The sequence below is a fragment of the Poromitra crassiceps genome, assembly GCF_964638095.1.
Source record: "Poromitra crassiceps genome assembly, chromosome: 19".
NCBI classification, from domain to species: domain Eukaryota; kingdom Metazoa; phylum Chordata; class Actinopteri; order Beryciformes; family Melamphaidae; genus Poromitra; species Poromitra crassiceps.
This window is the reverse complement of record NC_139646.1, coordinates 24,345,676-24,371,340: the sequence shown is the minus strand read 5'-3', so window position 1 is coordinate 24,371,340 and position 25,665 is coordinate 24,345,676. Positions and strand designations below refer to the sequence as shown.

The following is a 25,665-nucleotide window of genomic DNA, read 5'->3' as shown; positions in this document are numbered from 1 at the left end:
TGTAGAAGTTGGGAGGACGGAGCGCTTGCAGATAAAACTCAAAAGTTCCTATGAAGCCTAATAAGCCTATGCTAACTCACTAATGTTTCCCCCTTCTTCTCCTCCTCTTCCTCGTTCCTCTCCATCTCCATCCTCTCTTCCAGCTGGACGCCCATGAGGAGTTGTACTCCATGGCCGATGATGTGTTCGAGTCTCCCCCCATGTCTGCTGCTTTTGGCCCCTGTGAGCCAGAGCAGCACTTCTCCAGCCTGTGAGTAAACCACAACCAAAGAGAAGAGCTATGGAGATGGAGTGAGCGAGCTGGCTTCCATCTATCTAGAGAGACACCCCCCCCCCGATAGCTCTCACTGCCCCCTGGTGGAGTATCCAGTTATCATAATGGTGTCACTTGAATAGCTTAGGATTCGGTTTCTGGGTAGCAAAATGTTGCCCCTTGGAACAACATTTTGAATCTGAGAAATATAATCCAAAAGGTTTTAGCTAGGTCTACCAGACAGTTCTGAGGTTTACCTGTTTGATGTCAATAGAAACTTTTGAATGGATACTCTATAACAGACACAACGACACAAACAGGACTTTGAAAGAGGTCATATCGCTGTTCTGTTCACATTACACAACTCGCTGTGTTGTAATTGGGAGTGGAAGTCGTTCACACACAAGATGTTTCACCAGGAGAAGAAAGTCTGCTCTCGCGAGAGAAGCGCACGATAGCCAGGCCGGAGGCATTATGGTTTTGGGTTGTCCATCCGTATGTCCATCCGTACGTCCGATGTTCGTTATCGCAATATCTGAGGAATGCCTTAACGGAATTTCATCAATCTCGTTTCATGCTTGTTAACGCGTTATCTCTGGAACAACACCTTGACGGAATTTCATCAAATTTGGCTCAAACGTCCACTTGGACTCAAGGATGAACTGATTACATTTTGGTGGTCAAAGGTCAAGGCCACTGTGACCTCACAAATGCCATTTTCAAGCTCGGTAACGCCATACCTCAGTAACGCCTTGACGGAATTTCTTCACATTTTGCTCAAACGTCAAAGTCTGGACAGACATGGATGTCGACTGCTCACTTGTTGGCGGAGGCATATACCCGTGGTGCGGTCGTTCTAGCTTCAAATTGTTTTCTGGTCCTATTTATTTTTGGCTAACTATCTTTTAACTCATTTCTTTTCCCTCTCTCTCCAATCCTTTTGCCTCCTCTCTCCCATCTCCCTGCCTCCCCCCTCCTCTCTCCCATCTCCCTGCCTCCCCCCAGAAAGGACGTGTCTCGAACACCCAAGACTCAGGCGGCGTTGTCCGAAAAGGGCCACCCCCGCCGGGGCCGGCGCATCGCCTCCCAGGTCAAGCACTTTGCCTTCGACAAGCAGAAGCGGCAGTACGGCATGGGCGTGGTGGGCAAGTGGCTGAACCGCCACTACCGACGCAGCCTCAGCAGCAACGTGCAGAAGCAGCTGGACGACTTCCACAGCCACAGGTGGGGAACCAATAGAGGCAATCAGGGATTCATTCATTCATTAGTGTGGAGCCATGGTTTAGAGGGTTTCATTCCAGCCAATCACTACAGTAAGTGATTTTCACTGATTAACACGCCCCAGCCAGAGAGGAGGGACTAATCAATGAAATCAGCTGCTGGAGTGAAAACCCCACCCTCTCTATCTCCATGCTGCACACAGTGTAAAGGCGCTGACAGGGTTCTGCGCAGCCTCGACTTGGAGCCTTGCCGCCAACTAGCGTACTCGAATGTAACTCGGCGCGTTGGCTGCGGTACACCTCTAAAACACTAGGTGGCTTGTGGTAGACTCATGTCCATTACATATGACGCTATCATGTTGTTTACCAAGAACTTGCAATCATGTCGGTGGGGGGACATTTTATTGTCCCTCCATTTCAAAACTCATTCCGGTGAGCCTGCAGAAGGCTTTGCTAGATGAGGGACAAGCACTGTTAAATGAGGAAATGGCATTTCCTCATTCCTCACAAGAAGTACGTCAGCGGATACTTGCGCGGCCCAAGGCAACGGCCGTTGACGCCGCGGAGTCACATTTTCGAGGAGCTGCACGCCCCCTCCGCCGAGCTGCGCCGATAGGACGGCCAGCTGTGGCGACCCCCTCGGCACAGTCAGCGCTGACGATTTCGCGTGAGCATAAAACCAGTTTTAATACTGTAGGAATTGGTTTGTTCACATGTCCCTCTGAGGCACACACACTTGTACATGTTCAGACAAAAATGTCAGAGCAGCTAGGGATTCAATGTCACGCTCAACATTAGCAATTGTTGAATGAACTGGTGATATTTCAATTAGGATGTGGTGTTTCTCAGGAAGAGTGTAATCTTCCAGATTTTCGATTTGCAAGAAAATCTGTCCGCATGGTCGAAAAAAATCTGGATAATGGCACGAACGGTCTGTGAAATTAGCATAAAGGGACGAGGACAGGCGAGTTGAGTTCCGTTTCCGGTTATTCAGGTATTGAAACCAGATTGCCCCCGGAGGTTAGAGTTTTTTGTTTTTTGTTTTTAACCGATCGATTCCCAGCTTGGTAAGAGTGTAACGCATAAAGTGCCCTTCTCCGTAACCATTCTTCCATCTCACCTTCACTGGATCCGCAGGGAATTTGGTCTTGTCCACAGCGCCAAGGACCTAGAAACTGCACCATGTTCTTGTTGTTTTCTCTGTAGCATGGTCTTTGTTGTTTTCTCTGTAGCATGGTCTTTGTTGTTTTCTCTGTAGCATGCTCTTTGCTTTTGACACCTCTTCTCTGCTGTCATTCTCAGGCCCTACTTCACCTACTGGATCACCTTTGTCCATGTGGTCATCACCCTGATGGCCTGCTGCACCTACGGCATTGCCCCTGTGGGCTTTGCCCAGCACTCCACTTCTGAACTGGTGAGTGAAGCTTTGAGTTCCATCATGGCAACATGACATATTATCCACCATGTGAAAATGACTGCTTGCATGAAAGTAAAGCCCATTGGGGCGTCCCGATAGCTCACCCAGGCCCTTACACATCAAGAGCGATGTGAATATACGGCACGAAATTGCGATGCGAGTTTTAACCCACCTGTCAATCACAGCCACAGATGTGTACACGTCGGAAGCGAATTTCTGAAAAATCGACCGTGGTTCGAAAAAATAAACGGTGCAATAAACGCTCAGCGAAACTTCGCCGTTGGTATGCACGGTTGCATTGACTGATATAGGTTCGGAAAAAATATTTTGACGTGCAAATTAATCGCACAAAAAAAACGCTCCCGATGTGTAAGGACCTTAAGTCCTTGGCGTCGGCGTCCTTCGCCACATCTCATCCGCCTCTGTCTCCCCGCCTTTCCTGTCTATCTACTGTCCTATCAATAAAAGGGCAACAAACAAACAAACTTTACTTGCAAAGTCTGTGAGGTTGGTTTCAGTGGATAATATATCGCATTTTGGAGTGAAAACGCTTCATATACTCTATAATCAATATTATTCAAATTTTCTTCTTCTACAGTCTCGGTTGCATTTGACGGTGCACCAAGTGAATATAAAGCATCTCTTTTATCTGCAGTGCCACAGTGGCTTATTTTTGTGCCATGGATCTTGGAAACTTAATAAATGCAAAGGGAGCCAAGAAGTGGAATCTAGTTCATTCTATTTGGATGGATTTAAAGATCTATTCACCTTATTCTTTGCCCATACAAGGACGCTTCTGCATGACGTCATTTTCTAATCGTCTTTCCGGTTTTAGACACGGAAGTAGATTACGCCTACCGTAGTCATTTTTAGACTTGCCAAAAAGCTGTTTTCAAGCAAAAAAAAAGTTTTAATATTTTTCGGGTGAGAACGTAACATACATGTGACCAGTTTATCAGAATAACGCCCATTTGGAAATATTTAACGAGCAGCGAGGGCTGGGAGCGCTGGCTGTGCTGACCGGTCGGACTATCTGTCAAACCCCACTCTAAGCTACTGGCAGTGGCAGTGAGAAAACACTGTCAACGTGCTTTTGTAACTAACGTTAAATGCCGACCGGGTACAGCCATCGGCGCCTCGCAGCTCGCTATGAACATGTCACTGAAGTTGGCTGCAGTGTAGCTTCTGAATGTTGCCAAACTTCATTCATAGTGACGTTTTGTTTTGAAATTGGCCGCCAACTAGCGCTGAACTGGAAGAACAAATACAATTGCGTGTAACGCGGAAGAGAGAGAAAGTGGGCGTGGTGAATAATACAGTTGAGTGCAGACATGCTGTTCTTCTATATAGAGTGGGATGACGTATTTTTGTAGGCTTAACCAGAAATCGCCGCCATGTTGGTTCTAAGAGGGAAAAGGCTTTGGGGTTTTTTCACTTAAATGCATCAAATAAGGTCTGTGGTCAACAAACGTTTATGGGCGTGATAATTTGTGTTCAGCAAGATAATCTTCACACGTGTTTCAAAAGTCCCCATGTTAAATCCCCATAGACTTTTCCCATGACGAACCCAAGTGCTACTTCCTCATCCTGTGGTGCTCTATTACTCAGTAGGGTGCCTATAACATTTTAACACCATCTTGAAATTAAATTCTTTATCCTAAAGAAAAGTTTTTGGAGCTGGTGTCTCCTTCACTATCTGTTGGTACTTCTGACATATTGTGTATGATTTTGTTATTATTTGTTTGGCTGTTCCACTGCCAACTGTGTCTCTCTGTCGCCCTCTGTAGGTGCTGAAGAACAAAGGCATCTATGAGAGCGTCAAGTTCACCCAGCAGGAGAACTTCTGGATTGGCCCTAGCTCCGTGAGTCTGTTAGGAGCCGCTCTATGAGACTGTGGCTTTGCTGCTGATCTAACCAGATGGCCGTTTCACATCAGAGGTGCCTGAGTCCAAGTCCCTGAAAACCTAGATCACAGATTTAGTGTTCGGCTGGGCTCAGGTGAATTCATTCGCAGACACTTGACGGCCTTGGCCAGGTCAGATCAGATCGTACTGTTAGGCGGGAGACTAGTGGATCCATCCTCAGATACCTGGCAGGCCTGACGCACTTGTGTGTTTTGTTGTTATTTTGTGTTTATTACGCAAGAGATCTCATGGCCTTCCAGGATTTTTACCTTCATTAGTTAAGTTCACGCTCTCAGATATTCCACCCAGTGACCTAAGTTCTCACCTCACATACTGGAATTACTCAAATCGCTCACACTTACTAAGCTGGGAACTTCCCCTCGGCACTCACTGCTATATTGCTGACTCTGATGAGTCACAGTTAAAGTTACACACACACAGTAATATATACAGTAATATATATAAAAATGTGAAGCCAAAAAACGAAACCGCAACCACACCGATGATAAGGTCGCCTTCTCACTTCCTCGGGTTGCCAGGTTTGCCGTTTCATTGACTGTCCTCCCCCTTTTTCAGGATGACCTGATCCACCTGGGGGCCAAGTTCTCGCCGTGCATCCGCCAGGACCAGCAGATAGTCAGTCTGATCCAGAGAGCCAAGGACCTGGAGAGGCGGTCGGGCTGCTGCGTTCAGAACGACAACTCCGGCTGCGTGCAGACCCTCCGCTCCGACTGCTCCGTGCGTGCTTTACTCTCTAACCCCCCCAGGCTTAGTAGATTAGCTTCCTGCTTTACATCAAACAAACTAAATGCATTTGGAAAAGTGGAAATGAAAAAGAAATAGCTACCACAGTGAAATAGTACTGGTAGCGCAGAGTGGAGCACCCTCCAAAATGACTCCCAGGATGGCTCCAACGTACAAAACTAACATGATGGGGACTTGAACACGCCCACAGCCACCAATTCAGGCTACACGTGCATGCAAAGATCTGTGCGTAAACACATACGCATTCAAACACATGCTTGCATGTGAGTGTTTAAAGTGTATAATCTCAGTCACAACTGTTCACCAGCACACATTCTTTACACACACTTTCAATTACCCTTCCTGTGCACGTGCACACACACACCTTAATCATTGTAGAGTGCAAAGTCCCACATAATCATGCATCAAGGTATAGTAATAATAAGTATAACATTGATTCACATGCTGTATATTGTTATGAGTTTAGACCAACTTTTAAGAAATGGAATGTTATTTGTACCCGGATATATACATGGATTAGGGCTGGGTATTGGCAAGGATCTCACGATACTTGGGTCACGATACGATTGTATCACGATATATTGCGATGCGATACATATTGCGATATTCTACAGAATTTACTCAAAATTAAATAATAGAGCTAAAGATACAACACACTGTGTACCACCCAGGTAGTGTAATAATATGTACATCACTTTATACTGGTAAGTTAGTGGATAAATTCAGTCAAAAGTGAGTGTTGAGTGTTACTGAACGCATCGATATGGGAAATATCGATACAGTATCGATTAGGGGTAGGAATCACCAGATGCAGAGGCCTGGCATGGCATGGCCTGCAAAAAAAATAAATAAAAAAATGTTTTTTTAATATCGCGATACTTGGCGTCCAAGTATCGATACAGTATCGGGAAATAAAATATCGCGATATATCGCCGTGTCGATTATATTGCCCAGCCCTAACATGGATTACTGTCCTGCTAATATTGCAATTCTTTGTGTGTGTGTGTGTGTGTGTGTGTGTGTGTGTGTGTGTCTCGTGTGTGTGTGTGTGTGTGTGTGTGTGTGTGTGTGTGTGTGTGTGTGTGTGTGTGTGTGTGTGTGTCTTGTGTGTGTAGGAGACACTGGCCACCTTCATGAAATGGAAGAATGAGAGCGTGGACATCATCAGATCCTCTGGCTCCGTCTGCCACCAGGACCCCAGGTACTGGCTCTTTCACTCATGCTCCAGTCTTTCACTTAGAGATTGACCTGACATTATTCATGTATGGTGTCTGCTTAATATTCCATGACACTACTATACGGCCATCTTGGTTTGGCAAAAGCCTTTTGCCATCAAGCGATATGTTTTTGTACTCCATCCACAGCCAATTAAATGTTCATGGCAAGGATGTGTATGTCATTTCTGTACCAGATGACAAATAAAACACACATGAAGTGTCTCATTGGTGCCTATTAGTGTATTACTGTTTTAAAAGTGATCATTAGGGATTGAGAAGTGAATTAATTGCCCACACTGGCTGGTCAACTTGGGCGAATTCTTGTTAATGGCAGCATCAGTCACTCATTTATGACTTTATGTTCCTTTGTTTCCCTGTGTTGCATGCTGGGAAATGAAGTCAGCATCAGTCACCCATTCATGACTTTGTGTTCTGTGTTGCATGCTGGGACCAGGACCTGTGAAGAGCCCGCCTCTGCAGCGCCTCACACATGGCCTGATGACATCACCCGGTGGCCGGTGAGGGAACGCTGCTACTAATTCGGAAATTTATTGAACAGACTATAGAGACACTGCATGAAATAGGCCACGCCCATCACGGGGGAAAAGCTCCGTTCACTTCCATACACCAGCGTTATTTTCCTTGAATTAAACATAGCTAGAAGCTGTTGTGTGGTGGTGGGCTGCGCAGACAACAAATGTAAAAAATCGCCAGTTAACGTTTTTTTGTACTCCCGAGCAAAACAAGGAAGCCATTGAGAATTGGCGAGAAGAAAAATGTGGATGTTGCTGTCAATGAAGTAAGTTCGAGTGTTCATCTTCCGTATATACGATCTTTTTGTGCAACACCCGACCATGCACGCGACATAGGAGAACGCCAGGATTGGACGGGAGTTTGTGTTTTCCCCCGTTTTGGGCGTGGTTTCTGATTGATGACGCGCTCCGCAGTGTCTCTACGGTCCAATTCTTTCGTTTAAAAATCTACTTCTCCACACCATTGAGCACACATTTCTCTCAGTCCTCCTCTGTGTTGGAGGTCTAGGAAAGCAGACTGTTTTCAGCGTACACCTCCTCCTCCTCTGTCGTCCTGCAGGTCTGCACGTTTCCTCAGAAGTGGAACCACACAGGCTACAGGCACATGGACTGTAAAATCAAGGGCCGGCCGTGCTGCATAGGAACCAAGGGCAGGTGAGAAACACTGTTGTTGTGTTTCAGCTATGGCAGCTACACATGTGACTAGGGATGCACGATATATCGGCAATCATATCTATTAACATATCATATATCGGTATCGGCCGATGTTAGTCATTTTTTAACATATCGGTATCGGTCCGATGTTGCAATGTTAATATCGGTTATCGGTATCAGCCAAATTCTTCACATTGAGATGAAATAATGCAGTAAATCTATGATTTATGGGCTTTTACAAATGTTTTTGAAATAAAGAAATGCATTACTTTTTCAAATTCAGTGTTTACATGTGTTTTTCAGTATGTACAAAATGTTATTATCATAGAAATGTGTTTTTATACAGATCATATCGACATCGGTAAATATCGGTTATCGGCCATAACAGCAATGTTAATATCGGTTATCGGCATCGGCCAAAATTTTCATATCGGTGCATCCCTACATGTGACTGATATACTGCATGTCCCAATTCTTACTCCAGATCCTCTAGAGAAAATGTTTTATAGATGCTTTCACTGGAATTCTGTTGCTAGGCAACAGTTTGGACCCACACATTATTTCCTGTCAGCTGTTGTATTAGCAAAAACTGCAACAGGATATCAGCTTTGGTCCATTTAGAATGTTTCTGTGGTCAAGTTGAGACGGTCAATAGAATCCTTCAGTGTGTAGATGCAGGAACACAGCAGGGTTCCCATGGGTCTTTGAAATCCTTTAAAGGGGCCATATTATGCATTTCTTAATTTTGTATCATATATATGTTGTTACAATCTTGGATGGTCATATTAAACATGGGCTAAGCTTCAAATAAATATGTGAAAGTGTTTTAATGTTACCCCCATGAACCCCCCCTCTCGCCCATGAACTCTCGTAGACGAGATGACATGGATTTATGCCGATTTTGTGCGAGAACCATAGTTCTAGTGACGTCAGTAGGACTTGTTACCATGGTGATGCCAACTTTGCCAAGCTTAGCCCGGGCCCGCGGCGCGAGCGCCCTGCCCCTCCCTTCCCTGTTCTGACATGCCAGTAGACTGCCGCATTTCAATCTAGTATTAAACATACTATTGGTTCATGTTGGAATAAAAACACTGCTTCGATAAATATGCACCATTACTACTACAAAATGAAAAAATAATTTTGAAAAAGACCGAAATAACAACTTAAATCGAGCTCTGTTTAGAGGGGGGAAATCAGCGTCAGGCTGCTTGGAGGAAAACGGCACACCAAAGAAATCGTCACTCCTCGACTTTGAGAGGCTGTGAGGAGTGAGGACGCTGTGTTTGCTCCAGCCAAACACAGCGTCCCCTCCGTCTCCCTCTCCCTCTCTCTCTAGCCGTTTTCCCACATGCGTACCGGAAAATTACCTGTAAGTCAATATCGGACATTTCCCTTCACACTTCGGCTCGCGCATGTGGGAATCTATCAGCGAATTTTCCTGTATGTTGGGGGGGCGGGGGGAGGGGGGAGCTTATTTGGGGGTCGGCAAAACTCGAAATAAGTTCGCTTGTCAGTTGTCACACAATAAATCACACTCGTTTGACTTAAGAGCAAACCTGCAAACCTGCCTTCGGAAATCAGCAAGCTGACATAGGCTACTGCTCTTATTAGGCTATCACAGGATCATTTCGCCAGTTTGCTTTAATGTGCGCGAATGATTAGATTATACCCGCTGGAACATTAAGCAACGTGTGTAGGCTACTCCTCGCCCATGATTGAAGGACCGCTGTCGCGGAAAATGACTGGAACCGTTTCCACTTGCGTCCCCTTAAAAGCATACCGCTCTTCTGACTAGGTCGAAAGTGGTGAAATGTCGGGGACGACGGGGTCGCGCTTATACCGGCACGGCGCCTTTCTCACATGCAGGCATTACACCACGTTCCGGTCATTTTGCGGTACAAAGCGCATGTGGGAAAAGGGCTTCTCTCTCTCTCTCTCCCTCTCTCCCTCTCTGCATGATTGTGGTTTGCAGTGGTTCTCAACGTGGGGTCCGGGTTCTGTCTGAGCAGAGGTTTGCGCAAACAAACTTTCACCCCGCTGCCCGCCTTGAGTATTTCGGAGGGTGGGGGTTCTTAAAGGGACAGGACCTAAAACAAAGCGTTTCAGACAGAGGGTGAACTGAAGGGGGCAGTGAGAGCCAGTACAAGATAAACTGATTTTTTTAAACTATGAATGATGCAATAAGTTACTCTACTGGAGGCCAACAATAAAATAATAATAAATTATATTAGCAAAATATGGGCCCTTTAAAGTTTGTGAATTTGAGAGAGAGAGAAATCAAGGCCTTGAAAGTTTTTGACAATAGACATAAATAGGCATGGGTTATTGAAAATGCTTGAATTTATATATTTTGTGCAAGAATAGAAATTGAAGTTCTTTTGACATCATTTATATGTTTAACTCAGATATTCAAGCCTCTCTTTGTAATTGGTGTCTGTATGCTTCTGTAAAGCCTGCTAGTTGTCATTATAAAAACTGTGTTGTAACAGAAATCAACCTTGATCCGTGTCTCAAACTATGCTGTGTTCCGTCCTTGAATTTGAGGGAATTGGGCCTGGGAGGTCCTAGAAAAGTCCTTGAATTTCAGTGTGGTGAACTGTGTTTTCCGTGTCCCTCCTGTAGATGTGAGATCACCACCAGAGAGTATTGCACCTTCATGCATGGCTACTTCCATGAGGACGCCACGGTCTGCTCACAGGTAGTGTGTGTAGGTGTGTGTGTGTGTGTGTGTGTGTGTGTGTGTGTGTGTGTGTGTGTGTGTGTGTTAGGGGTGGGAATCACCAGATGCCCACGATACGATACTGAAACGATACTTGAGTCACGATACGATAGTATTGCGATACTGCGATATTTTCGATATTGCGGTATTGCGATATATTGAATATTGCGATATTTCGATATATTGCGATTTCTTACTTTTTCAACTGCAAATGATGTCCCCAAAGGAAAACTTTGTCAACATCTGGTTTATATAAGAACAATTTTTCAGTCTGTACATCTGACTTCAACCATTTTATTGCAGCAACATTGTCAAGTAGACAGACCAACAACTTTCATAAAGTCATGTCATAGTTGCATGCACCTGACAAACTGAACTGTTTGTTACAGTCTACTTACAGTCCACCTTAACTGGATGTGTGTGTGGACTACTGTACTTATGTAGCTTTTGCAACTTCACTTCACTTACACAAAACATTTTGTGCAGCCCATTCAGTAACTGGGGAATTTGTAAATGACTGTTATGACAAAACTGTTACTGTTAAAACAAAATGAAAATATGCTACCGTTTGTTTACTGCTGGCCTTGGAACTAAAGTTTATAGTAGCCCGGTGGCCTGGCATGGCCTGCAAATTTTTTTTTTTTTTTTTTTTTTTTTTTTTTGCAATATCGATATTTGGCGTCCAAATATCGATACGATATCGTCAGGCAAAATATCGCGATACTGTGGTGTATCGATTTTTCCCCCCACCCCTAGTGTGTGTGTGTGTGTGTGTGAGTGAGTGAGATCACCACCAGAGAGTATTGCACCTTCGTGCATGGCTACTTCCATGAGGAGGCCACACTCTGCTCACAGTGTGTGTGTGTGTGTGTGTGTGTGTGTGTCTCCAGGTGCACTGTCTGGATGATGTGTGTGGCCTGCTGCCCTTCCTCAACCCCGACGTTCCCGACCAGTTCTACCGCCTCTGGCTCTCCCTCTTCCTCCACGCTGGGTACGCACCCCACAGCAACATCCTCACACAAACATATACTTTCTACTATTTAAAGTCACCATCTTAGGATAAATGTATACTGTACTATCAATTTAGTGTGTGTCTGCTTTCTGATTTGGCACACTTTAAACATCCCGGGCATTCTTCTGATAGCTTTAAATGGGTTGCTCCAGCTTAATCAGGTATAGATGTAGCCTGGAGTAACTTTTCATGAAATGATAATTACATGGAAATATTTTTTATATACAGTGACACATTAAGCCTATGAAGCCCTATTTGCACGGGACTAGTACTACCTGAGGACCTCTAATAATTTGTAGTAATTGCGGAGGTCATCTGTGATCTTAATCCCATGTGAATCTGCCGTGTCCGTAATGTGCAAAGTTAAAATTCCACCGCACATTACCTACCATATTTCACCAAACACAGAGGTCATATGATAATATTAGTCCCGTGCATATCGGCATCTCGGTGTTTGTTTGTTTGTTTGTTTATTTATTTATTTATTTATTTATTTATTTATTTATTTATTTATTTATTTATTTATTTTTTTCATTTATTTTTTTCATTTATTTTTTTCATTTGGGTCTGTGCTAGAATGGATCGGCTGGAGGAGGTTGGGTTTAGGCATCAGGAGTGACGATTGGTTAAGGTTAGGCCAAGCCAATCAGAGGCAGAGTCGTCCCTCTGACCAATCCATTCTAGCACCAACCTTTCATTTAAGTTTAAGTAGACAGCGTCATACAGACTGAAGGCAAACTGTAAGTCAAACTGCAGCCGAAAACAAAGCTGCATAGAAATTACATAGCCTCTTGTAATGACGTAATGGTACTGTCAACCATTCTACTGACGTTCTGCCCCGCAAAGGGAGATTGTAAAGAATATCATAGCTTACATTCTGATGCAGGACTTTGTGAATGATAGATTATGTACACTTGGTCCAATCTCTGAAGTCCTGTACAGATGGACACTGGAGCAAGAGGTCTTTGTGAAGATTTCCCCAAATGCTGTGGTTGTGTGGTCACATGGTCAAACACTGTGGTTGTGTGGTCACATGGTCAAACACTCTGGTTGTGTGGTCACATGGTCAAACGCTGTGGTTGTGTGGTCACATGGTCAAACGCTGTGGTTGTGTGGTCACGCGGTCAAACGGTGTGGTTGTGTGGTCACATGGTCAAACACTGTGGTTGTGTGGTCACGCGGCCAAACGGTGTGGTTGTGTGGTCACATGGTCAAACACTGTGGTTGTGTGGTCACATGGTCAAACACTGTGGTTGTGTGGTCACATGGTCAAACACTGGTTGTGTGGTCACATGGTCAAACACTGTGGTTGTGTGGTCACATGGTCAAACACTGTGGTTGTGTGGTCACATGGTCAAACACTGTGGTTGTGTGGTCACATGGTCAAACACTGTGGTTGTGTGGTCACATGGTCAAACACTGGTTGTGTGGTCACATGGTCAAACACTGTGGTTGTGTGGTCACATGGTCAAACACTGTGGTTGTGTGGTCACATGGTCAAACACTGTGGTTGTGTGGTCACATGGTCAAACACTGTGGTTGTGTGGTCACGTGGTCAAACGGTGTGGTTGTGTGGTCACATGGTCAAACGGTGTGGTTGTGTGGTCACGTGGTCAAACGGTGTGGTTGTGTGGTCACATGGTCAAACGGTGTGGTTGTGTGGTCACATGGTCAAACACTGTGGTTGTGTGGTCACATGGTCAAACACTGTGGTTGTGTGGTCACATGGTCAAACACTGTGGTTGTGTGGTCACATGGTCAAACGGTGTGGTTGTGTGGTCACATGGTCAAACACTGTGGTTGTGTGGTCACATGGTCAAACACTCTGGTTGTGTGGTCACATGGTCAAACGGTGTGGTTGTGTGGTCACATGGTCAAACACTCTGGTTGTGTGGTCACATGGTCAAACACTCTGGTTGTGTGGTCACATGGTTAAACACTCTGGTTGTGTGGTCACATGGTCAAACACTCTGGTTGTGTGGTCACATGGTCAAACACTCTGGTTGTGTGGTCACATGGTCAAACACTCTGGTTGTGTGGTCACATGGTCAAACACTCTGGTTGTGTGGTCACATGGTTAAACACTCTGGTTGTGTGGTCACATGGTCAAACACTGTGGTTGTGTGGTCACATGGTCAAACACTCTGGTTGTGTGGTCACATGGTCAAACCCTCTGGTTGTGTGGTCACATGGTCACCCCACGCAGCAATTAAACTGAGCGGTTTCTAAATCACATGAGGTCCCCAGGTAACACTAGTCCCATGCGAATAGGGCTTTAGACTGAGTCAATGAGCTGTTTCAAACATTTGCCACGAGCGATTACTTCAGAGATCTGGTTCCAGCTTGTCAGCATCCTTCAGGATTTGATCAACCTAACAGAATGTTTGTAAATGAGGCCTCGCCGCTCGTGAGCCCTTCACTCACATGTATACTTAGTGCTAATGCCTGGCACATGGGAAACCCCTCGGCTTTACCTGTAAACCTGTTTAGGTTTATAGTATGATCCTATAAACCGAAACTTATAGGGAGCTTATTGAGGAAAATACTAAAATGTTCTGAGAAACGGAAGGTCAGATCGCGATGCATCTAAAGGACAATTTTTTCACCCCGAATCCAACGCCGCCATCCGTGAGTCTCTACGAGTTACAGTTGCGGAGATACGTCCGCCCTGCATGCAGGACTACAGGAGAGAGATAGAGGACAGTGGAGGGGTTGGGGGTTCCAAGCCACTGACCAAACACTCTATTTCAGTGATTGCTGTCAGAATATAGAGACATTTAACACTTATTTTAACACTAAAACATCGCTGAATGCAGCTTTAATTGTTGTCTGTGAGCTTCTGTAAAGCCTGCTAGTTCTCATTATGTGTGTGTGTGTGTGTGTGTGTGTGTGTGTGTGTGTGTGTGTGTGTGTGTGTGTGTGTGTGTGTGTGTGTGTGTGTGTGTGTGTGTGCGTGCCTAGGCTGCTGCACTGCCTGGTGTCGGTGGTGTTCCAGATGACCATACTGAGGGACCTGGAGAAGCTGGCAGGTTGGGTCCGCATCTCCATCATCTATATCTTCAGCGGCATCACTGGAAACCTGGCCTCTGCCCTGTTCCTGCCCTACAGAGCTGAGGTGGGCTGGGCACACACACACACACACACACATAATCACACACACACACTTGCACGTGAGCACACAGCCTCATTCACAAATATACAAATGTGTTTATCATCCCACGTTCTCTCTTCTGTATTTCTCATAAACCTGCATGTTCTGGCTATGCTCGAGTTGTAAATATCAAACATGTTTGATATGCCCGATTCACAATCGGGAAGAGCCCGATACGTCAACAGCAGTCTTTGAACCCCACACACTACAGGATCATTTGGGCAGATTATCGGTCCCGACGAGGCTCAAATCGGCAGCACCTCCGAGATAGTCGGGAGGGGGGAATCTTGGCCACAATCGGGCAAATTCTCGTCAGGTCTGGATGGGGGAGGCATTAGAGAGAGAGAGACAGGTGTACGGCATTAGCCTGCTAAAAACCATCCTGATCACGTGACCTCACATTCTAAAAACCCACCTGATCACGTGACCTCACATTCTGTGTCGCTCTACGTCTCAGTCTCCACTTCCAGCCCGCCACAGCGATTTCAGTGGGCGGGAGTACTTGCCTTGACAGACAACTGCTTCAGCCAAACGGCGTCACCAAATCCAGATGGAAGAACGGCGAAAACGTCTTTTCCATCGAGAAACTCCGCTCATGCATAGTACTTTTGTTCTTGTTTAATTGTCATTGAGTCTATTTCTGCAATAGCTACACGTACAGCTGTGTTTACTGTACTAACGCTAACGTTAGCACTCGTTGGTTGTGGGATACGCCACACAGTGCTTTGCCCGGTTACATTATAATTGAATGAAATCGATGTGAGTGGCTGGAATTAATGTGAGCTCACGTTATCAGGATTTGATTTGATTTGATTTGATTATGGATAATGAATGACAACACCCAAGGGATAAACATGAAAAAGTGCACGCGCTTATTTCCATCATGGTCCCTGGTCTTATGGAAACATGACATATGCTCCTGTTGTCCAATTGATCCTTATCCTTCCTTTATCCTCACAACATTGCCTTTAAATATGTTGTAATTGACACAAATAAAATGTGCAGCATCCTTCAGTTTTAGGGATTAATGTTGTGAACTTTTAAGATTCCTTGAACTAATTGGAGCTGAAGCTGCTGTCCCAGCCAAGCGGCTGAGCTCAAACTGTGATCTCGTGCAGGGCTTTTCCATGTTCAAAGACTGAGACTGTGGGCCTCCCCCAGACAAAGCTACCCTTCATCTCGCCCTCGGGACCAAACACAGGATGTCAACTCAGTTCAATGTAGACCCCCTGCCCCCCCCCCCACACACACACGCGCGCACACACACACACACACTCTCTCAGGCATACAGTAGCTGAACAGCACATTGTCTCCGGAGCACAGTGCTCCCATCTAAACTGTGTGACGGTGATGAGCACGTTCGATGCCGATCATCAGACGCTCCTCCGACAATAGACACTCAACAAGTGGGCCAAGATGGCCCTAATATTAAGGGTTGACATACTTCAGACGACACCAAATACATTAATAAAGGCAGCGGACTGTCTATTCGTACCCAGGTGCAAATAGCATCTGCCGTGCGGCTATGCTATTTACACCCCCGATTTACAAGCACTACACGCATTTTATTAGTTTCTGACTGGGAAAGTGTGAAAAACAGTAGAATTCCACAAAACTACTTTGTCTGAACTATCTCTTTAACCAAATCACATACAATTTCATTTTAGGCTATTCTATGTGATCTCCTTTTGTAATATAATAACTAATGTCATATTTGTTTCACTTCCATTCACTGAGCCTCCCCTGAAACTGCTTGGAGTCCCCCCCCCCCTTTTGAAAACCCCTGGTCTAGTGTTTTCTTCCCATGCGTCCACAGACAGCCTTAACGTAGTTCCTTTCTTCACAGCGTCCAGTCAGCAGCTCAGCTCAGCTTACTGCAGGAAGGGAGCTCCTGCTGGGGATTATTGGACCACCACTGCCTGCCCCCAAGCCTCTTGCTTTTTGTTTCTATAGCCCTATTCGCACGGGACCGGTGTTACCTGGGGAACCAGTGTCACCTGGGGACCTCTAGTCATTTGTAATAATTGTGGAGGGCGTCTGTGATACATATCATAATTCAAGGTTAAGCTTAACAATTATTTTTGCATCACCTCACATCACCCATGCTATTTTCTAGTACTTCTAAAGTTGTGGTGAGTGACAGTGTGTTTCCGTCAGGGCTGGGTTAGTTTATAGCTTTCAAATCAAAATATAATCCTTCGATTTCTTAAAGAATCGCTTTACCGGTAATCAACCCATTTTGTATCATATATCATCTCGGTAATATAAGCACATGGGCAGTGTTTACCTTCTCTCTCTGTTTTTACCTCAAGGAGAAAAATGCTCCTGCTGCTGCCTGCAGAAACTCCGCCCCCACCAGCATATCACTATGTCATATCCGGGGGATAATGTCAGTCAATTTGAGTAAAATACAGATGCGAATGCGCTGTACGAAACAGACGTGATTTCTAAATCACATGAAGTTCCCAGGTAATACTAGTCCCATGCGAATAAGGTCTTATGTCTATTATCATAATTTAAGATTGTAGTGATTTCATCCCCCTCCCCCTCATTTTCCCAACTGAACTCATAGACCACACCTCGCACTCGTTCTTACTGGCCCATGCCTAAAGTTCCAACTTCTTCCATCTCAGACAACGGTGACTGACCATAGCGTGCCGTTGTCATGTTGTTGATCCAAACATGGCATCTAGGTGAGCGTGTCAGGAACGTGTCCACCTGCGTCACGGTCCTGGGCGTGCAGGTGGAGCGCTGCTCCTCAGGTCCATCTGGTTCCGCCCTCTTTCCTTGTTCTTGGGAGTTTAATGTCTTGACAGATTAGCCATCTGCCTGTCACCGGGCCAAGCCTCCCAAGTTCCTCAGCACTGACGTCATTCTAATCTGCTCACCTTTACTGTCTGAGCCCAGGCTGGCAGTGCCTCCACAGAGCTGCATCTCAAACTAAAGTCTTTACTCCCTGAGCCCAGGCTGGTAGAGCCTCCACAGAGCTGCATCTCAAACTAAAACCTTTACTGTCTGAGCCCAGGCTGGTAGAGCCTCCACAGAGCTGCATCTCAAACTAAAGCCTTTACTGTTTGAGCCCAGGCTGGTAGAGCCTCCACAGAGCTGCATCTCAAACTAAAGCCTTTACTGTCTGAGCCCAGGCTGGTAGAGCCTCCACAGAGCTGCATCTCAAACTAAAACCTTTACTGTCTGAGCCCAGGCTGGTAGAGCCTCCACAGAGCTGCATCTCAAACTAAAGCCTTTACTGTTTGAGCCCAGGCTGGTAGAGCCTCCACAGAGCTGCATCTCAAACTAAAGCCTTTACTGTCGAGTCCAGGCTGGTAGAGCCTCCACAGAGCTGCATCTCAAACTAAAGCCTTTACTGCCTGAGTCCAGGCTGGTAGAGCCTCCACAGAGCTGCATCTCAAACTAAAGCCTTTACTCCCTGAGCCCAGGCTGGTAGAGCCTCCACAGAGCTGCATCTCAAACTAAAGCCTTTACTGTCTGAGCCCAGGCTGGTAGAGTCTCCACAGAGCTGCATCTCAAACTAAAGCCTTTACTGCCTGAGCCCAGGCTGGTAGAGCCTCCACAGAGCTGCATCTCAAACTAAAGCCTTTACTGCCTGAGCCCAGGCTGGTAGAGCCTCCACAGAGCTGCATCTCAAACTAAAGCCTTTACTGTCTGAGCCCAGGCTGGTAGAGCCTCCACAGAGCTGCATCTCAAACTAAAACCTTTACTGCCTGAGCCCAGGCTGGTAGAGCCTCCACAGAGCTGCATCTGAAACAAAAGAGTCACTTCAGAGGAGCTCAAGGGAATTGATGCTCCGTTCAAGGATTTACATCTGCTGTTCTCACGCTCTTGGGCGGTTCAGTCTGCATTTTTCAAACATGAACAACTTCCCCCCCAAACCTAGAAATCACTAAACCAAGACAGCGTGTTTATTTTTTTATCAAGTTACATGATTGCCGCAGAATTGTCAAGGGACAGTCAAAAAATGTCCCCAAACCTTTAATCAATTAGGATCTGCACTCTGCTCCGGCAACCTCGCAACAAGGTTTTGTGGTGTCATGTGACTCCATTTGAAACTTAGGGCACCTTCTTGTGATTGGCTATGCCCATTGCCACGCCCCCTTTTGACCAGTGGGCATGGACAGTTAATCAGTTCTAAGTTGGCCCATTGACCTGCTTTTCTATCAAGTCTCGTGCAAATCCGTTCATAACTTTTAGAGATATCCTGCAGACAAACTGGGGGTGAAAACATAACCTCGCTGAGGGAACGATACAATGATTGTGTGCTTCACCCCCTGATATCATGAACCCTCCCTCCATTAGGAATCTTCACTCACATTTCTCTGCTTTGGGATTAGGTCTAATAATAATGGTCGCTATGAGTCAGGGTCAATAATTGTTACTTATTTGTTTATTGTTAATTTGCACAAAGAAAATGAATAACAACAAATAGTACAAGTATCTTAATACAAAGAAAATTGTGCAGGTGAGGGAAAGAAACCCGGAGGAGGGGCTTATAGAGTCCCACCTTATTTAAAAGAAAATCTAAACAAATGAAAGACTATTGATGAAAGAAAAACAAACATCATCATTCAATCATAAATTTAAAACAATATAAAAGTTAAATAAAAAAGAAGATGATAAAAGAGAAGAAAAGAAAAGAAAAGAAAAAGCTAACAGGTGCTTACCGGTAATTACTTAATTACTGTCTTGCCAAGATGTACTAATCATGTTAATTCTCTGCCACTTTGGCCTTATACACCATGTGTGTGTGTGTGTGTGGACATTCAGTACTATATTTAGTCAATACACTTAAGTGATCGCCAGATTTATGCCATAAATCTTTCAAATAAACAGACAAAAGAATCAGGGGATGTTTTTGCAGATGGAACGCGGATCAATTTTGATGCCATCATGGCCAAGCTCCAAGTCTGCTGATGGGAAATAAATCAATAAAAAGAAATGCTTCGAATGCAAATGGAAATGCCAGAGAGTCCAACCCTCTGGCATTTACATTCAAAGCCTCCGATCCATTTCACTGCTACCCACAAATGTCACCATTTCAATTTAGCTAAATCCCCTTTTCCACCAAAGACATGAATGGTGACGCACACTTTTTCTGCTCTGGCAACAAACAGAAACACAGGAGAACAAAAGAGTTCTTACACCAACTGTTCAACCTGCATGACACTTCTATCATCTACCTGCTGGGAGGAGTTGGTATCCGCTCTTCACAATGCGAGTAGATGTGATATGAGACAATATGCATAAACAACCGATGATGCTGGCAATTAATGTAAAGGCTACCCAGAAGCCCTGATGTGTGCATTTCACCCCCAGTTCCCCTCTCTCATATGTCTAATGCTAGTTAGGCACGTGTGTCTTGTGCTCAGTCATAGACTCTTCTGCCTCCACAGTTTGGCTGGCGGGTACAGAGCCACTCGCCCACTTGTAGGTGGGTGAGTCCAGTGCCTCACTGCTGCGCGATATACACAAAAAGAAAAAAGTGATTATATTATTGACAGATATTGCGATTGTGATATGAGACTATTTTAGTGGGAATGGTAATTTTTGCATTTCATTGAAAAAAAATATAAAAATGATAATGTAATTTTTATTGGGGTCTGGTCTGTACCAAACAAGCATGTTCGCTTGCATCTGGATATGATTTGTTGGGTGGGGCATTTAGCACGCACCACCACAATGCTTCATGGTATGTTGTGACACATTTGACCTTTCTCAAAAGATTGCAGCTTCTGCTATTTGGATATTGCACTTGACCATATTGCGATTCCGATAATATCTCAATTAATTGTGCAGCCATTTGACCCGTTGACTACTGGGACCGTCTCTAACCCTTGTGTTGTCCTCTTCCTCTGGCTCCAGGTGGGTCCAGCAGGCTCTCAGTTCGGCCTGCTGGCCTGCCTGTTTGTGGAGCTGTTCCAGGGCTGGCAGATGCTGGAGAAGCCGTGGAAGGCCTTCTCCAAGCTGCTGGGCATCGTGCTCTTCCTCTTCCTGTGCGGCCTGCTGCCGTGGATCGACAACATCGCCCACATCTTCGGCTTCCTCAGTGGCCTGCTGCTCTCCTTCGCCTTCCTGCCCTACGTCACCTTCGGCCAGTTCGACACGTACCGCAAACGCATCCTCATCGGCCTCTCGATGCTGGTCTACCTGGGGCTGTTCTCCTCCCTCATCGTCTGGTTTTACATCTACCCCATCAACTGGCACTGGCTGGAGCACCTCACCTGCTTGCCCTTCACAAGCAAGTTCTGCGAGAAGTACGACATAGAGCACGACATTGACCACGTGGTGCACTAGCCGTGAAGGCCTTGGATGGCCACAAGCTCCGCTAGCTTTTAGCTAGCGACTAGCTCAGTGATTTTCAGGTCAACTCCATGGCCTTTTAAGACGGCAAACATGTTGTTTTAATTATTCAAACATCCAAGGAATTAACCAGAGCCAATGGAATTGCATCAGTTCCCTTGTCAGCCAGCTGATGTGCTTACTTGACTCAACCTTTTTAATCCTCCACCTCGTCTGGCACTACCTAGCGTGTTACTTTGCTAATGGGCTAACGGATCCTCAGACTCAGAGGGCAGGAAGAGGTGTTCTGGAGGAGGGAAAGTGCAAGGTGCGGGATGGACCTCAAACAAAAGGGATTCAAAGTGAGAGACTGTCTGGTCGCTTGACTCCATGAAAAGTTGTGTCATTAATAAGAAGCCAAACTGCCTTGAAGACGTTTCAAGGCCTCGGCTCCTCCCCCCTGGCCTAAAGTTACTTTGCACTTGTGTATAAACGTCTGCCAGGGAAGCTGAACGGTGAAGTGGATAAGGATGATTTGCCGTACATGATTTGGCCCTTTTTGTTTTCGGCAACACTGGATTTAACACTGCAAAAGTCACCGGCTTCCGGAGCAGCTCAGTATTTTAACAGTCATGAAGTGCGCTCACATTTAGAAGCTGTTTCTTTTTTATATTCACTCTTTTATAATATGTACTCGGCATGTCAATATGAGGAGTTCAATGTTTTGCTGAACGTGTGAAATGAGTTCCAAGTATCAGCTGTGCAGCTGGAATAAGTACAGTGAAATACCTACTTGACAACCAAGGCAAGAGTTCTATCCAAAACCAACAGCTGCCTTAAAAAAAATCTATGCTATGTTATACCAAGTTGCATCATGGTACTTTTGAATACTGCTTGTGATTAAATAATCGAATTATGTTGAATACATTTCTGACCTACCAAAGCAATTTCGCGAGCTGCTTATATGCATGTTGTGTTTCGCAGTCATTTCACAGGTAAGAGTGTTAAATCTTAATTTTCCGTATGTCACTGCCCCGAACATGTTTTCAATCAAGGAATACTATTATAACATTTGTATCTGTCATATTTGTCACATATCACAGTTGTGCCTAAACTATTTTGTAGATTTCTCTTGAGTTATTCCTGGAGTAATTCACTAAACTGGCATTTTTATTCTATGAAAGCAAGTTTGTTTTTGTACTGTACATTTGACTTTGTTTGAAAGCAAATATCAATGTGGAGTCAGTCTGTGCCTCGTCTAAATGGTCATAGAGTCACGAAATGTCACTTGTGTTTTACCTGAGACTAATGTATAAGAGGCTCTTTTACGATATACACTTGTTTCTGCTCGCCTCACCAAAGTCAATGCAAACTAGAGGATCTTTTTCTTTTTAACAACACTGTTGCCATCCCAGAGAAATGTTAAGACATAGGATTTCCTTCTACAGCCAAATGGTCAAAAATCCTGTTGTGTATATATTGCTCTCTTGCCTTTACCTGGAAACTGGTTGCTCAAGTTAGGGGGTCGTGACCCAAAATGGATCACTGGTTCTCTGGAGGGTCCCTCCAGGGGTGTAGTGCTATGGGAGCGCAGGGGAACGGACTGGAGCTCCCACACTTTTTCTCCTCCAGGGGTTTGGTTTTACCATAGTAAAATGGGGGGAGGTTGTTCCTCATATAGGTGCGCTCTGTGAGAGAAAAAATATTTTGCCATTACAGTTCCCCCAGTACTCCAGATAGCACTACACACACCTGGGTCCCTCCCTTCCCAACAACAGTAGCAGTACGTTTTCCTATTCTGCTGTATGTCTTGACTCCCAGGGTGAATGAATGGTTTCTCAATGTGGATCCCAGGTGCAAAACGTTTCCTCCATCTGCTCTGTTGTTGTACAGCCAAGGAGTGTGGCATGTGTCGACCCCAGCTGCTAAGAAAGAAAGATTGTGGCATGTGTCGACCCCAGCTGCTAAGAAAGCAAAGTTGATTACTGCCTGGTGGATTATGTGTCTTAGTCTGTGGGGGTTCCACTTAGTCACTGGTGTTGTTGATGACACAGGTGAGTGAGGAAAACATGGAGGATGGGCTCTATGTTGGATAGTTTTTTTGTTTTTTTTTACACTTTAATTTTGATTGAATTATCGTTTTCTGAACAAGTATACATAAAAAGGACAAGACTTATACGAAAAGGACATACATAATTATAAGAAAAAGAAAATGACAAAGAAAATTACTGTTTGGGTGCTACTTTCATTTTTTCCTTATGTTGGATAGTTTTAAACCAGTTTTATTTAAACACAGTTGTATTTAGGTTGTCTTTTGGTCAATTTTGTTTCGAACTTTAGGAAGCTTGTGCTCACAAGTGGGCGAAATGTTAACACTGACACGCACCTGTCGCTAGGAAACTACTGCACAGTGCCTTTGGAAATGTGAGCGTGTGAATGTGAGTCTTTGATTTGAACACAACAACCCAATGCCTGCAACCATGACTGCATGCAGCAGGTACGTACGTATACCGCTGTGTTTGCATCGGGACCAAATTAATTCACCTTTTCTATTTATTGGGATAGCAAGGGAAACGTTTGAAATGAATTTAAGGCCATGGTCAAAGTACTGTTCTGTATGGCTTCCGTTTTTATATGATATACATGAAATGTTTGTATGTAAAAGAAATCACGTCAAAATAAATGTCAATCTAGTAATAATAAAAAAAAACATTGTGTGATGAGAAGTTTAATTTCATGCTGCTCCTCTTGTCCCTTGAATATGAAAAGAGTGACTCCAGCACTGCCGTGTTCTTGCTTCTTAAATTTGATGTGGAAATATACCAACGTTTCGGTCTGTTGAAGAAGCACCAACACCAGTGTGCTCGAGTGATTCTTTTCATGTTCAACATAAATGGCTGTCTCTGAGAACCTAAATGAAGGTGTGCAAACTTTGGAAAGAGTTGAGGTCCTCTGTCTCTTACCAAAGTATTTACTAGTCTCTCAAGGCAGTCTGTCTCTTCCACAATCTTCGAACGATCCAGCGACAGTTTGTACTTCAGGCCATTAAAATGTGGACAGAGGAAGTTGTCATCTTCCAAAGGGGAAAAAAACGCATCAGACCGGAAGGACGTTTGATGGTATTCTACCAAGCACGACACGTGCACAAAAATGTATTCCCCTCAGAAACATAACCGAATCTAAAATATCTTATCCAATTTCCATTTCTGCTCAGCAGCTAGCTAGCGAGCTAGGATTTGACTAGTTTGTTTTCCAGTCGGAGCTATTAAGCCAGTGGTTCTCAAAGTGGGGTCCGGGACCCCCTGGGATTCCAAAAGGTCCCCAGCAAAAAAGGGACATCATTTATTTTCACTGTAATTCCATCCATAAGTAACGTGATGACATAATGTATCGCTATTTTGGACATGAGTTTTATACACTTTCTGTAATAAAACATCTAAAAGCAACACAATCTTATCAGATGGGGGACCCTGGGACTAAATCTCATCAAATGGGGGTCCATGATCTATTATGTGTCAGTTTAAGGGAAAACTGAAAAAAGGTTTGAGAACCACTGTATTAAGTTAAGTGACTGCACAGGCGACATGGAAGTAGGGAAAGGAGCCTTATTTTGACTATATCCTGCCTTCTTATTTAGTTATTTTTATGATAGATTGTGAATGAAAAGACCAAAGCAGACATGTTTAAAAAATAAAAACCTTTATTTTTCAGAACAAAACATTAAAAAAACATGTCTTGATTCAAGACTTATGGAGGCAGAGGTGGTGAATGTCTACAAGGGAGAAGGCGACAAAGAGCTATCAAAGAGGGATCTACTTGTGGGTAGGAGATCCAAGTACGTATTGGTGTTTACACACAGCATAGTTCGCTCATATCCCTCCTTGGTAAATAGTTTCATTCTACAGTCACAGTAAAGGTTTACCGTTTACCTCTGCATATTTCTATAATAGTTTGATTACCATAGTGGTGGGAAATGTAAATTAACAGTAGGATTATGATATAATATGTGTAATGATATCTACTATTTTCACCACAATTTGCCATTTAATTTTCCTTCAAAATGTCCCGCATTCATAGAAAAATTTTGTGTAACAACAAATGCATTTTTCATACAAAATGCAGAATAAAAACTGAAATACCTAATCACATTGTTTCAGGAACTTCTTGTGTTCTAATGTTTTCTGTGCTACTCATCTTCTCACACTACAAATGGTTTCATTCAGTCACCATGGTGACGGTGTGTCGTTTCACCACACTCCTCCAGACGCTGGCTGTTGGCAGAAGGGTGTTTGGCAAAGGGGAATGTTGTCTTCCAAGCATCCTGTGCAACACACACACACACACACACACACACACATTCTCACGCATCAGACACAACACACACCTCACTGCCGACAGTGACAGCCACAACGAAGCTGCTCACACCCCCTTTCCCTGCATCTGTGGGAGGGGGGGGGGGGGGTCCCACCCCCGCCCACGGGGCCAATGAACCCGCAGTCCCCGGCACGGCCCCTCCCCTCCCGTCC

The 25,665-nt window shown here is 44.7% G+C and overlaps 1 protein-coding gene across 1 annotated transcript in view; it reads left to right on the top strand.

Annotated features, from left to right (window-relative positions):
* The window catches only part of LOC310794148 (inactive rhomboid protein 2-like), an 81,674-nt gene extending 57,837 nt beyond the window's left edge, over window positions 1-23,837 (top strand). The window contains exons 8-19 of the mRNA XM_083656055.1: window positions 144-250; window positions 1,259-1,477; window positions 2,776-2,887; window positions 4,678-4,752; window positions 5,371-5,532; window positions 6,675-6,760; window positions 7,231-7,294; window positions 7,869-7,963; window positions 10,586-10,661; window positions 11,573-11,673; window positions 14,656-14,809; window positions 20,723-23,837. Coding sequence (XP_083512181.1) covers window positions 144-250; window positions 1,259-1,477; window positions 2,776-2,887; window positions 4,678-4,752; window positions 5,371-5,532; window positions 6,675-6,760; window positions 7,231-7,294; window positions 7,869-7,963; window positions 10,586-10,661; window positions 11,573-11,673; window positions 14,656-14,809; window positions 20,723-21,154 — 1,683 coding nt within the window. The 3' untranslated portion in view covers window positions 21,155-23,837. The remainder of the gene's footprint in view (window positions 1-143; window positions 251-1,258; window positions 1,478-2,775; window positions 2,888-4,677; window positions 4,753-5,370; window positions 5,533-6,674; window positions 6,761-7,230; window positions 7,295-7,868; window positions 7,964-10,585; window positions 10,662-11,572; window positions 11,674-14,655; window positions 14,810-20,722) is intronic.
* Window positions 23,838-25,665: the final 1,828 nt, after the last annotated feature.